This window comes from Chenopodium quinoa, unplaced genomic scaffold, assembly GCF_001683475.1.
Source record: "Chenopodium quinoa cultivar QQ74 unplaced genomic scaffold, ASM168347v1, whole genome shotgun sequence".
Lineage (NCBI taxonomy): Eukaryota > Viridiplantae > Streptophyta > Magnoliopsida > Caryophyllales > Amaranthaceae > Chenopodium > Chenopodium quinoa.
In genome coordinates, this window is record NW_018745650.1 from 4,402,528 (window position 1) to 4,415,678 (window position 13,151).

Below are 13,151 nucleotides of genomic sequence, written 5' to 3' on the forward strand. Positions count from 1 at the left end.
AGAAGGAGTATCTAGTATATTTTTGTAGTGTGAGGAATTTAGAACATGAAGAGGCAGCCAAGCCTGAGGACATAGAAGTGGTGAACGGGTTTTTGGATGTGTTCCCAGAAGAGATTCCAGGAATGCCACCTAAGAGAGCAATCGATTTCACAATAGAGCCGGTTCCAGGAACAACACTAATTTCCAAGGCACCATATCGAATGACACCTGCAGAAATGAGTGAGTTAAAGGAGCAACTACAGGACTTACATGAAAAGGGATACATTAGACCAAGTGCATCGCCATGGGGAGTTCCAGTGTTGTTTGTTAAGAAAAAAGGATGGGAGTATGAGGTTATGTATTGACTATAGGGAGTTGAATAAGGTCACCATAAAGAACAAGTACCCATTGCTAAGGATTGATGACCTATTTGACCAATTGAGCGGCACATCTGTGTTTTCAAAGATTGATTTAAGGTCTGGATACCATCAGTTGAGGATCGCAGAAGAAGATATCCCAAAACTGCATTTAGGACAAGGTATGGACATTATGAGTTCACAGTAATGCCATTTGCATTGACGAACGCTTCAACAACCTTCATGGACTTAATGAATAGAGTGTTCCATCTATTTATGGACAAGTTTGTCGTGGTGTTCATAGATGATATATTGGTGTATTCAAAGAATAAGGAGGAACATGTTGAACATTTGGAGGTAATTCTACAAACCTCAAGGGAAAACAAGCTTTATGCGAAGTCTTCCAAGTGTGAGTTTTGGTTGGAGAAAATAACATTTCTAGGTCACTTTGTGTCCAAGGATGGGGTAAAAGTAGATCCAGCAAAGATTATGGCAGTGAAAGGGTGGCCTACGCCAAAGACGGTGTCTGATATTAGGAGTTTCTTAGTTTAGTAGGGTATTATAGGCGCTTTGTGAAGGACTTTTCTAAGATTGCTAAGCCTATGACCTCTCTAATGAAGAAGGACAAGAAATTCGAGTGGGGTGAGAAGTGCGAGGAAGCGTTTCAACTCTTGAAGCAAAAGTTGATTACAACACCAGCGCTTACATTGCCAGATGATAGTGGAATCTATGATGTGTATAGTGATGCATCCAAAAATGGTCTAGGATGTGTGCTTATGCAAAATGGGAAGGTGATTGCATATGCATCAATACAAATGAAACCTCATGAAGTAAATTACCCTACTCATGACTTAGAATTAGCTGCAATCATTTTTGCACTAAAGATCTGGAGGCATTACTTGTATGGGGTAAAATGTAGGATTTACACAGACCATAAAAGTTTAAAGTACATTTTCACCCAAAGAGATCTAAACTCACATCAAAGGAGATTGTTAGAATTTACAACGGACTGCGACTTTGACATACAATACCATGAAGGGAAAGCAAATGTAGTTGCAGACGGTCTAAGTCGTAAGACCAGTCATGGACTGAACACTTTGATAGTGGCTGATGAGTTGTGTAGGGAAATGAGGAAAATAAATTTAGAAGTGGTAGAATGGGGAGTACCAGCGAGTATACTTGCGAATCTAAGCATTCAACCAACAATATTTGATGAGATAAGGGAAAATCAGGCAGGAGATGTCATGTTGGATAGGATTCGTGAGAAAATCAAGCAAGGAAAGGCCACATATTTCAAAAATTCATGAAGATAGAAGTTTAAGGTACAAAGGTAGATGGTGTGTACCACAAAAATGTGAGGAAGTAAAGAGAAAATTAATGGAAGAAGGTCACAATACACCATACTCAGTACACCCAGGAGGGGACAAGCTATACAAAGACTTGAAAAAGATGTATTGGTGGCCTAGAATGAAGAATGAAGTTGCGAAATTTGTAGCAAAGTGTCTAACTTGTCAAAAGGTGAAAATAGAGCACAAGAGATCGCAAGGAACTGTGCAATCATTGGAAATTCCTGGATGGAAGTGGGACTGCATTTCGTCGATGGATTTTGTGACTTTCCTCCCAAAGTTAAAGAGTGGAAATGTTACCATTTGGGTCGTGGTGGATAGACCACCAACTCCACCAAACCACCACCATCACCACAATAGACAACTACCCACCACTAAACCAAAATTCCTACCAACTGCACAACCACTACTAGCATCGCCAATTGCTCCAACTACAAGACCCCCTACATCGGTCAAACGGAATTATAAATCCACCGCTTTTAAGAAAACCAATTGCACAGGTTGAGAGCACCAATTGCATAAGCCGATTAAAACCAATTGTAAAAGCCAATTTCACAAGCCGGTGATTAACGTGGGCTGGATTTAACGGAGTTCTCCGTTCGAATCATATGCCGATTAAATCAATTTGAACAGGATGGGATTGAAATTAATTGTAAAAATGCTCGTAAATGGCTCAAAATGATAAAGTCCCAAGGTCACAAGAGAAACTAACAATGTGGGTTGTTGAAAAATAAACGGAATGACGTCCCCCCACATTTCCGGTCACGACTCTACGATTACGATAGTTAGTTTAATACCTTTCCCTAAGGAGTTTGTATGGGCCCACTTTATATACTTTGCTACTAGGGTGTCTCTTGTTCAGCTTGCCGGTTTATAGCTGCGAAGCGGCGATATATGTGGTTAATTGGCGTAGCAAGGGAGGAGAGAGAAGGAATAGCAGGGAAGGAGAAATAACAGCAGAGAGGCAAGGGAGGAAAGAGAAGGAAGGAATTTTGTTCATGGTAGTTTAACGGTGTTAAATATGAGCCGTTAGGAACACATGGCATAAACAGAAGAAAAATTGTTTTTTAATATATAATACGCTTTTCAATGCAAAATAATTACTAAAATGTCATAGGATAAACACATCAGGTTTATCTAGGTTATAAACCTGGGCAGGCTCCTATAATTAAAAGATTGATATATGATGGAGAGTATAAAATAACGGAGCCAAAAATAAAATATTAACATTTAAATTACCATTATTTTTATTTTTTTTTGAAAGAAAATCACCATTATATAGTTGTACAATAATGAGTTCAATGGAAAAAAATAATAATTCTATTCATGGTGTTGATTTAAAATCTTATGAAATAATAATAATTGATTTAGTTTTCTATTAAATATTTTTGTAATAATTTTACCTACTTATAACTTTTTTTTTCTTTCAAAAAATCTATTAACTATTACTAAAATAGGTTATGCTTACATCGATCATTTTAGTCATATATGTCGCTATCATTAAAAAAATTTCCGTTAATACAATATATGATGTCAGTTTTAAGTTTTTTTTAGCTTATTTTTTGGAAGTACATTGTACAGTTTTTTTTAACTAAATTAATTCATTATTAAAAAGCCATACGACATCTACATTGTATAGTGTAGTTTTATGGGGAATAACATGAATCATTAATGTAATATAATGTATATTATTTTAAATATTTTCAATACAACTAATCAACAAAATATTTTTTTTGTTCTCAATTGTAGTTTTAATAATTTTTGCCTTATTATTTCATCTTTCTTATATGCATTGCATCTTGTTTATTCCACATGAGTTGCCTCATTTTAATATTATATCACAAATTAATTATGAAAAAAAAGATTATTACTACCATGCATTGCACGGGCACTAATCTAGTATTTTACTAATTTCTTCTCTTCTAGTGGACCCCTTACTACCTTATTTTAATATTTTCATATTCTCTCCTCCCAACTATCATACTTTATTCTTTCACCAACTCCACTTCCTTCATATTTTATTACTTTTTACTATTTCTCCTAATTCGCTCATGAAAATGGAGCAAGTAATAAAATACGGAGGGAATACGTAGTTATATAGACTGAAGACCGAAGACCGAAGACCGAAGACCGAACTGGAACATAGACATTTAACATACTTTGATACATATTGTATGCAAGGTCACATTATTAGGCCCAATCAAGCACTGCTGGGAAGCACAACACAATTACATCAACATACATTGATACATATTGTATGCAAGACACATTATTAGGCCCAATCAAGTACTGCTGGGAAGCACAACCCAATCACAGTTAACTTTGGTTCGAACATTAGTGGGTGCACTGACCAATTGACCATAACCTAGGCTACACTTGCCTTTTTGGCAAATCCGAATCTATTGACAAAAGTTGATATTTTGTAACAATATGATAATATATTGAGATGAATCTAACAAGATATAATACGACTATGATTTTCATTATATGTAAATAACCAATGATGATCAAATCAATATTTGTAAACCGTGACAATGGAACAACTTTAAAAAAACAAACGTATAAAGCACTATTTATAATCACAGTAACTAAAGACCTTCTTCCAATGATTATCGTATTTTGCACCGATTTTTTGCAGAAGAGTTTCAATAAGTCATGCATTTAGATTACTAGAATGTATCCTTGCTAATATACGGAGCACATCTTTAGCAAAGAAGAAGAGTCTTACATAGCCAATGGCGAAGTTAGAAAGGTAATTTATTTGTGGCCTTAAAAAATGCCTCCTCTAATATTAAGAATAATAGGATAAAAAAGAATGGTATTCCAATACTACTACTTAGTGCTTTTACCATTTGTATTAATTGTATAGCATCCAACTACTAAGGTAATAGACTATTTATCTGCAATGTAATTAAACCCCAACTTTCATCCTCCTATAAGTTATAAGCATCAACAGAAGGGCAAAACACTTCTTACTTTTACTGCAAGATGCCACTCTGCAAAGACTGACTTCAGGTAATCTTAAGACACTCTCAAACCACATGAAAGATCAAGTAAACAGAATCAGATTTACTTGAGTACTAAACAAATGAACACAGAGATTGAAGCCTTAATCGAAGATGATGACGGACTTGACATAAACAGTTTTATTTAGCTGGAACTTGATTACAAACAACTTATTTCCTCAGCATTAACATTTACAAAAATCAGAACTTGGTCAGAGTTTAAGATATGCAGCCTGTAAACTTCATCATACAACAAACAACATACAGCAACAGGCCAACAGCCCTCCATAAATCAGTTGACTCTTACCAAAAATTGTTAACTACGAGTATGTTGAATCATTTTTTCCCTCAAATTACTAATTTAGGCTCTTCTGTTGTGCAAATAACTCAGTCAAACTTAAAGCTTTTTGCAACATCGAAAAAGTGGGCAACAGCTTCTTCTGGTGTTCCCACAAGAACGCCATGACCAAGATTTAAGATGTGACCCCTCGGCCCTGCACATTTCACTACTCTGCAAATATCAAAGGGAAAAAAAATATATCAGCTTAACCCTCACCTTGTATAAAAGAGACAAAAGTCTTAAGGTTGCATAATTTGAAAAGACAACCTATGGATTTCATCTGTCAAGGCTGCAAGAGGAGAAAATAAACAAGCAGGGTCAACATTCCCCTGTACACTGATTTCTGGACCCAATCGTGACCTCCCATCGGCCATATCTACTGTCCAGTCCAGCCCAATCACATCGACTCCAGTATCTTTCATCCTTTCAAGGAGGCCGCCATTTCCATTGATGTAGAAAACAAGTGGTGTTTCAGGGCATTTTTTCCTCACTGCATCTACTACCTGCATTTTTTCTAAAGTCTATCAGATACCACCAAGCTTTTCCAAATTACAACCACACAAAAAGGAAGGGGTGTAGTGAAAAGGTATAGCCATCAAAACCAACAACTCATGGCTACGATAAGGCCCTATTCTCTTCACTTGATATTTACTAAATTATTTTTACTAATTAACTGATTCTCTATTATATTTTCTCTTTCAGCTTATCTTTACTGAACTTGACTAATTTTTCCTAAACTTAACTTATTTTTACTAATTCTTTATTATATTTGTTTAAGGTGAAGAGAATAGGGCCTAAGACTATTTAAACATCCAATGTCCGAGGAGTAGATCCATTTATGATACTAAGGTACTGTTCCAGATGTCAATGTTAAGCTCGTCCAGAAGGACCAGAACAATGTGTCACTCTCTTGCAGAGGAAGCTTATTTGGAAAGTTTAAGCTTATTAATCAGCTCCAAAAACCACAAAGACCTTAGTGCACAGTGCAGATTAACAGGCACAGGAATACAGTACAACAAAACCTTGCAAAATTATCAAACCAAAACAAACCCCACAACCAGCACCAGCTTTAGAATTACCATAAAGCTATGCAACCCTGCATCCACAGTCAGCTTCAACACCCCCCAATTCCCCACAAAAATAAGGGTAATACAAAAACTGGCAGGAAAGTAGGAACATCAGAAGGAGCTTCAACCAGGTCAGTGTACATTACAATAAAGAGAAAGCATTGACTAAAATTGACAGTAAAAGGAAGGAATGAGGAGGTAGATGTTTGTCAGGCGATATTAAAGCTTTTGATAAACAGTTCCACAGTAGTCTACGTATGATTACAAATCAGTGGGACGTGGGCTCAAGATTTGACAAAAGTTCTTATCTTGTTTAGCTTTAAAAATTTATCTGTAAAAGACAGTATAGAGGCTTGCATCTAACTTTTCTGGCTTAGCAGATAAAGAGAATTAATCACCCCTAGCAGACAACTTCTAAACAATAATGCAAGTCTCTTGGCGTTGAAAACAGAAAAAGTTCAAAAGCACAAGCTGACAAATGAACAATGATCTAGTCATAAACTGTAGAAAACAGATTGGAGACTTACCTGTTTGATGTAAGGCTTAGACCAGCGTTCCCACATATGTGGTGGTAGTTGTCCACCCCATGAATCAAATATTTGAATACAGTGAGCTCCAGACTTAACTTGGTAAACCACGTATTCAGTAATTGCCTCCGTTATGTGTGACAGAAGAGTCTCCAGGACATGAGGCGATGTATGGCACATACTTTTTATCGTGGTGTAGGTGCGAGTAGTACCCCCTTCCACTATGTATGTTGCTATAGTCCAAGGTGCACCCACAAATCCCAGAACGGCTGCCTTGTCACCAACCTAAGGGGAAGGGAGTGCATTTAGTAACAGCAGAGATTCATACAGCACGAAGGATTTACACAGGGATCATGAAGAAAATAGCATTCACCTCATGGCGCAAAATGTTAAGAGATTCGCCAACAAAGTTAAGTTTTTCCAAGTCAATTGGATGCAATGTTTTCAAGGCATCTTCATCACGAATAGGTGACTGGATGACAGGGCCTCTGACTTCTTCTATGTCAAAAGGTACCCCAAAAGCAGGGAGAGGGGTGAGTATGTCAGAAAATATTATAACCCCATCAGGGTGAAATGCTTCCCAAGGCTGCAAGGAAATTTTCACAATAAGATCAGTTGTCTCTGATCTCTCTCTAAAGGATGGGTATTTCTCTGCGAGCTTTCTGTAAACAGCCATATACCTTCCTGCCTGGCGCATCATCCATGCTGGGGGACGGCTAACAGAATGTCCTCTCGCAGCCTGAACCAAGAGCGGATCTGAATTTTGTAAAATGTGGAGGAAATAAGAGATCTAGCAATCAAATGAATAAAAAAAAAAAAAAGATACAAAGTGGTAAAAGCTCACATAACGTCATCAATGCTCTCAGCAGCAGCATAGGTCAAATAGTCAGCCATCTACCATGATGCAAATAAGACATAATACAGTGCTGTCTTCGGAATCAATTTGTACATTCTAATGTATACCACCACAAACAATAGCAGTGCTGTCTTCGGAATCAATTTGTACATTCTAATGTATACCACCACAAACAATAGCCTGTCTCCTAAGATTTAACCTCTGGTGAAACTCTCAGAAACATAAGTTAAGCTCATTTTTTAAAAAGAGTTTAATAATTTAAAGGTTCACAACCTAGTCTATCGTGGATTTCTTAACCATTATGCGTGATTTCCAAATTATTTGTCCTCAGTTCTTCTTTCCCAATGCCACAAGCCATGTCTTTCAATAATGTATCAGAAAATATATTATCTAAACATGCTAGTCACAGCCTAGTGCTAATACAAAGAAGTTGTATGTTCACATGCTTATACACCAATGTTTAAGAGGATAGATCTGTACAGTTCCTGTACTCAACTCAATAAACTGATGTATCAGCCAAATGTTGGTGTGAAGGTGACATTTTAAGGGTATAAACAAACAGTATGAATTCAGAAATTCTAATGTTACTATGCAGCTTGCTACGAGACATTACCTCCCCCCACCACCACCAACATCCCCCATCCAATAAAGATATAAGTACAATTTATTAAAATCATCTAAATATAAACGCTTGGCCTCACGTCAAGTTCCGAGCTATAAAAAGTTGAAGAATATTAGTTGGGTTTTTTTCTTTTTAATAAATCCAGAATCATCTAGAATGGATATTAAAGATAAAACATGGTTCAGTTTTCAAAGGTAATTTCTCTTCAACTTCTGCTCAGGTTAATCATAATAAGCTTCAGCAACCTTTTAAAACCCAGGAAATTAAGAAGGCAATGCTCGCCAATTAAAAGGTTTGAAATCGACTGGGCCAGATGATTATTCCTTAAGAGTTTTTCAAAGTGGAAAGGGATATGATTAAGAATTCATTTATTAAGGCAATTTTAAAATTACGCAAATTAGGATTTTGGTTAAAAGAATGGAATCAATCTATCACAGTTAGGTGCTGGCTCCGTAGGAAGTTGGTCAGCTACAACCAATCAATTTGAGTAACACAAGTTACAAGCGCTTGGCTAAGTGCTTAAGTGTAAGGCTAACTGTATGCAAGAGTATACTAAATTCATCACAAATTTTGGTTGAAATACTGGAATCATTTGGTAATCGTCATGATCCCTAAGGTTCTGGTTCCATAAGAAGTTGGTCAGCCACAAGCCTACAACTTATCAATAAACAAATTACAACCACTAGAATAGATGTATGGCTATCTCTATGAAGGATATACTGCACAGATTAATCACAAATTTCTAGCAAGTGTTTGTCCTTGGAAAACATAAAGAAAAGTACTCTTTTATGCCATGAGTTACTTCTTGTCTTAATACAAGAAAAAACGAAACTAATTTGGAGGTGCTTAAGATTTACATGAATAAGGTGTGTAATCGGGTTAGCTGGTTCTTTCTTCTTAAAGTGTTATGTGTACATGAGTTCTTGAAGCATTGGATTCAACTCATCAGTCTATGCATTATAATAGTTCCTATCACAGTTTTGGTAATTGGAAATATTCAAAGCACTTCTAATCCCATTGTGGATTGCGCCAAGGTGACCTTCTCTCACCTTTATGTTTTCAATTTGCATGAATATATTATCTAGAATGATTTTTCATGAAGAAAGCTTCCTATGTCTTAAAGTGTTAAGGAACAGCTCCAAAATTCCCAGATTGTTTCTTGCATATTATCCCACAATCTTCTTGAAGGCCTCTCTTACTACTTGGACGTTATCTACAGGTCTTGTCGAGTTTCTGGTCAACAAACCAATCATAAGATCCATAATAAATCCTTACTTTAGTTTATTCCTAATACTGGCCCTCGAGATCAAGAAATAATGAAAGGAACCCTGACTTCAGAGAGTGAATAGGGTCACTAGTGTGGGCACATATTTAAGACCTCTTATTGATTTAGAGTGGAAAAGTAACCAGCATTCTAAGTTATCATTGATGATGTTCTGAGTTTCCAACTAAGATTTTATATTGGAACAGTGGGCTCCGGCCAAGTTCCTTCACGTTACACGATACAAATAGAAATGCTCTAAGATGTCATGGATTGTTTCTTTATTCCTTCTTCCATTTCTAATAATACTGAAATAATGATTGCAAGCTTGAGCTACTTAAGATTTAAGAGAACCAGCGGTATATATTCCCAACATATTCCCCCACAAACAAGGCATTGGTAATATTTTAATACCCAACTAGCAGTTTCCAAAATATTTCCCATTCCCTTTTCTCCTAATTCTCATTCCCACATACCAAACAACCCGTTAAAATTTTATATATTTCTCATTGTTAGCTAAAAATCTTAATGGTGTTAAGTATTTTCAAGTATCAAAATACAAACGATTTGCAAAAAAAAAAGATTGTAATTAATAAGACTTAAGATTAAACTTAGAATTATAAAATCCATACCAGTGGTAGCAGAAGCAGAACAGGTCTGAGGGAATTTCCTGTAATTGAGCTTGCGACGAGGAGGGATAATGTGTTTATAATTAGAATTCGGAAGAGTAGATAAAAAGCTCAACGAATTCCAACCATTAGTGTGACAACAACCGCTGCAAAATTCGCTATGAAAATGAAAATTGAGGATTTACATAATTCAAATTTGAGGTCCTTGCAAATCAATAATTATCAAAATTAAGAAAAAAAAATCCAAAATTGAGGAAGTGTATTGACCTTGAAAGAGAAAGAAGAGTCATCTTCAATGGCTATTTATTTTCTCTCTTGCTAATTATTTTTCTTCAATGGCTTCAGTTGCTGAAAAGAGGCAATGTGACTATGTGAGTAAGGACAGGGCTCAACTTTATTATAATCCCTCATCAATAGTCTGATTGTTTTGAATAGTGCATATAACATGGCATTGTTTTAATTTTTTTAGAAAATAACTTCCCGTTACACCGGCCTCTTTTTAGTTTTTACCGATAATCCTTAAAAAAAACTCATTATGCCCGGAATAACAAAAGATGTCATAGTTATATGCATTATTCACACATAGCGAAAACTTTTATAATCTCTCAGTTTGTAGAGATTGAACTTTAATCATATATGTATGCTAATGTATTAATTAAATACTTCATATTAAAAGCAAATAACCCCTCTTCTTTTGTTTTGTCTATTATTAAAATACAAATGATTTCATTAGTTTATAAGACTAACCCCATTTTTCCATGGACTGATTAGAGTAACCCCATCCACCCCATTTATTCATTGTCGTAACACCCTTATTCGATTTGTTTAGCAATAACCTTATAGAAATCCTCTTTTTAAGTGTTTTTTTTTTTTTTAATTCCACTTAGATAAGTTCATTATTGATTTCCAACTACTGCTTTGAAATAATTTAGGGTATAGAAAAATTTCTCTTGGGCAAATGAATTGTTAAAACCATCCCAATACTCAAACAAATCCATACACCCAGTTACTTGAGCCTAAATTGGTCAAGATAAGGATCAACATTCAGGCCCGTCCCTGAGGAAGGGCAGGGAGGGGCGGCAGCCCTGGGCCCAGGGAAAAGAGCTCTGATTTCATAGTTGAATCCCAACATTAAAGTGTTGTGCAATACATTAGCAACCAAATTTGATTCAATTATCTCACAATTTTAGGGATATTTGATTCAATTATCTCATAATTTTAGGGATATTTGATATGATGATAACAAATACAAACAACTTACCTCAGAAGCTGCTTCAATGGGGGATATAAGAACTAGATTCAACGGAGAACGGCAACTGCGCTTCAATGGAGAACGGCTACTGCGCTTCAATAGAGCAATTCAATGGGTTGGACGCCTTGGATCCCTATTAAAAGCCATGACCCATGACCCGCCACAGTTATTAATTGGTTAGATCCGTCTAATAAATAAATGGGCTGAGTCTTTATATGATCGTCCAATTAAGGGGTATGGCAGACCTTTTAAAGGTTTAGAGTAAACCTGTTTTTAAAAGTACGGAGTATTAGTTTATCTTTACACTTCCATTTTTCAAATACTATCTTCACACACCAAAGCTTGTATAATTTGTTTGTAAGTTTTTTTTTTTTTTTTTTTTTTGGAAATTGCTGAAATTACAGTGATTAAACTGAGTTTACAACAAACGAAAGGAAAGTATGGTAACATAAGTCAATTACAAGTTATCATGTCTTAAATGTGGTTAGGATGAGTTTTCCTCAAAAAAGAATGTGGTTATGATGACTCTTTTGTCGTGACCATTATGGTAAATTAATTGTGTCACGTGAAGTGTGAACTATGCATTTGTATAGGTAGTGTTACCTTTGCGGTTTTAACATCAGCTGACGGTCACCTACATTTTATTATAAATACAATTGCAGACTAGCAAGTGTAGAATTGTATGAGTTAGTTAATTGTATGAGTTGGTTAGTGACTTGTGTAAAACAAAAAATTACTAGTGAATAACTTTGGAAGTGACAACTTTAATACCTTTTTTTTTTTTTGAAAAAAAACCCATCTAGATCAACCGAAGAAATTTCCAAAATGCGAGGAGGGATTACATCACTCCACACCCATTGGCCAAACTCTCATGGTTGAAAGTAAGTCAATTTGTGTGCTACATTATTAACCCATCGCTTTACAAAAGACCATGAATCACTAAAATTAGAAGAAAAAAAAATCTAGAATATCCTTCATAATCAGATGAAAGGGACTGGAGCCATACAAACGCTTCCCCATTGCCTTAATCACCACCAGATTAACTCTTGATCCAAATGCAGCTCATATTCTTGTGTCTCGCAATCTTCATGCCCCAAAATACCGCTTTCACCTCTGCAATCTTAGTATCTCATTTTTCACTCCACTACACCGTAGCTCCCTAAAGCACCACCCCATCACTATTCCTGCTAACTGCACCCAGCCCCGTCCCCACCTCCCCCAAAACACCAGCATCAACAATAATTTTAACCACACCAGATGTCGAAAGAGACCTGTCCATAGAGACACTCTTTCCACCCCTCCATTCCCCATATTCAACTTTTCCACCTTTAATCTTCAAAGCATAGACAATAATTTGCTTAACATTCGGATTTTCACCCAAATCATCCATTTGTTCCTTGCGCCCCACATAGCCCAACACATGGTAATTAAACTCACCATATCCTTTCCAAAATTACCAAAACATTGCTCCCACCAGTCACCCATACTACAAAGAGAGTGAGACAAAACCATAGAATAATTGCACTTACTCCAAATTGCTCGGGCTAAATTGCAATCTTTTAACGCATGGATGACAGATTCTTCTTCTCTCTGGAAAACACCACAAGCTAGTACCTAGGGCACAAACTAGCTACAAAAAAATTAGCTTTAAAATCTTATGTGGCCAAAAAAGCTAATTTGCTAATTAGCGTACCATTGGAGTTGCTCTAATACTCCATCTGTTCCTTTTATTAGATACATTTTGACTTTACACCCTAGTATCCCAACCAGTCTAGCGAACACCCACCCTAACCCTAAGTCTAACTCTCGAACCCCACTTATTTGGCGAACTCCCACCCAAACCCCAACCCTTACTCTCAAACCACAATTATGTGGAGAACTCCCACCTAGCCCTAACCTAGCCGATCGATC

The 13,151-nt window shown here is 36.3% G+C and overlaps 1 protein-coding gene across 1 annotated transcript; it reads right to left on the reverse strand.

Moving 5' to 3' along the window:
• Positions 1–4,812: 4,812 nt before the first annotated feature.
• Positions 4,813–11,779, reverse strand: LOC110716810 (uroporphyrinogen decarboxylase 1, chloroplastic-like). The gene is made up of 7 exons (XM_021895451.1): positions 11,250–11,779; positions 10,256–10,336; positions 9,992–10,146; positions 6,994–7,376; positions 6,621–6,905; positions 5,294–5,529; positions 4,813–5,197 (listed from the first exon to the last, which is right to left on the reverse strand). Exons 2-7 carry the CDS (start codon positions 10,276–10,278, stop codon positions 5,074–5,076), a joined length of 1,206 nt encoding a protein of 401 aa, XP_021751143.1. The 5' UTR covers positions 10,279–10,336; positions 11,250–11,779; the 3' UTR covers positions 4,813–5,073.
• Positions 11,780–13,151: the final 1,372 nt, after the last annotated feature.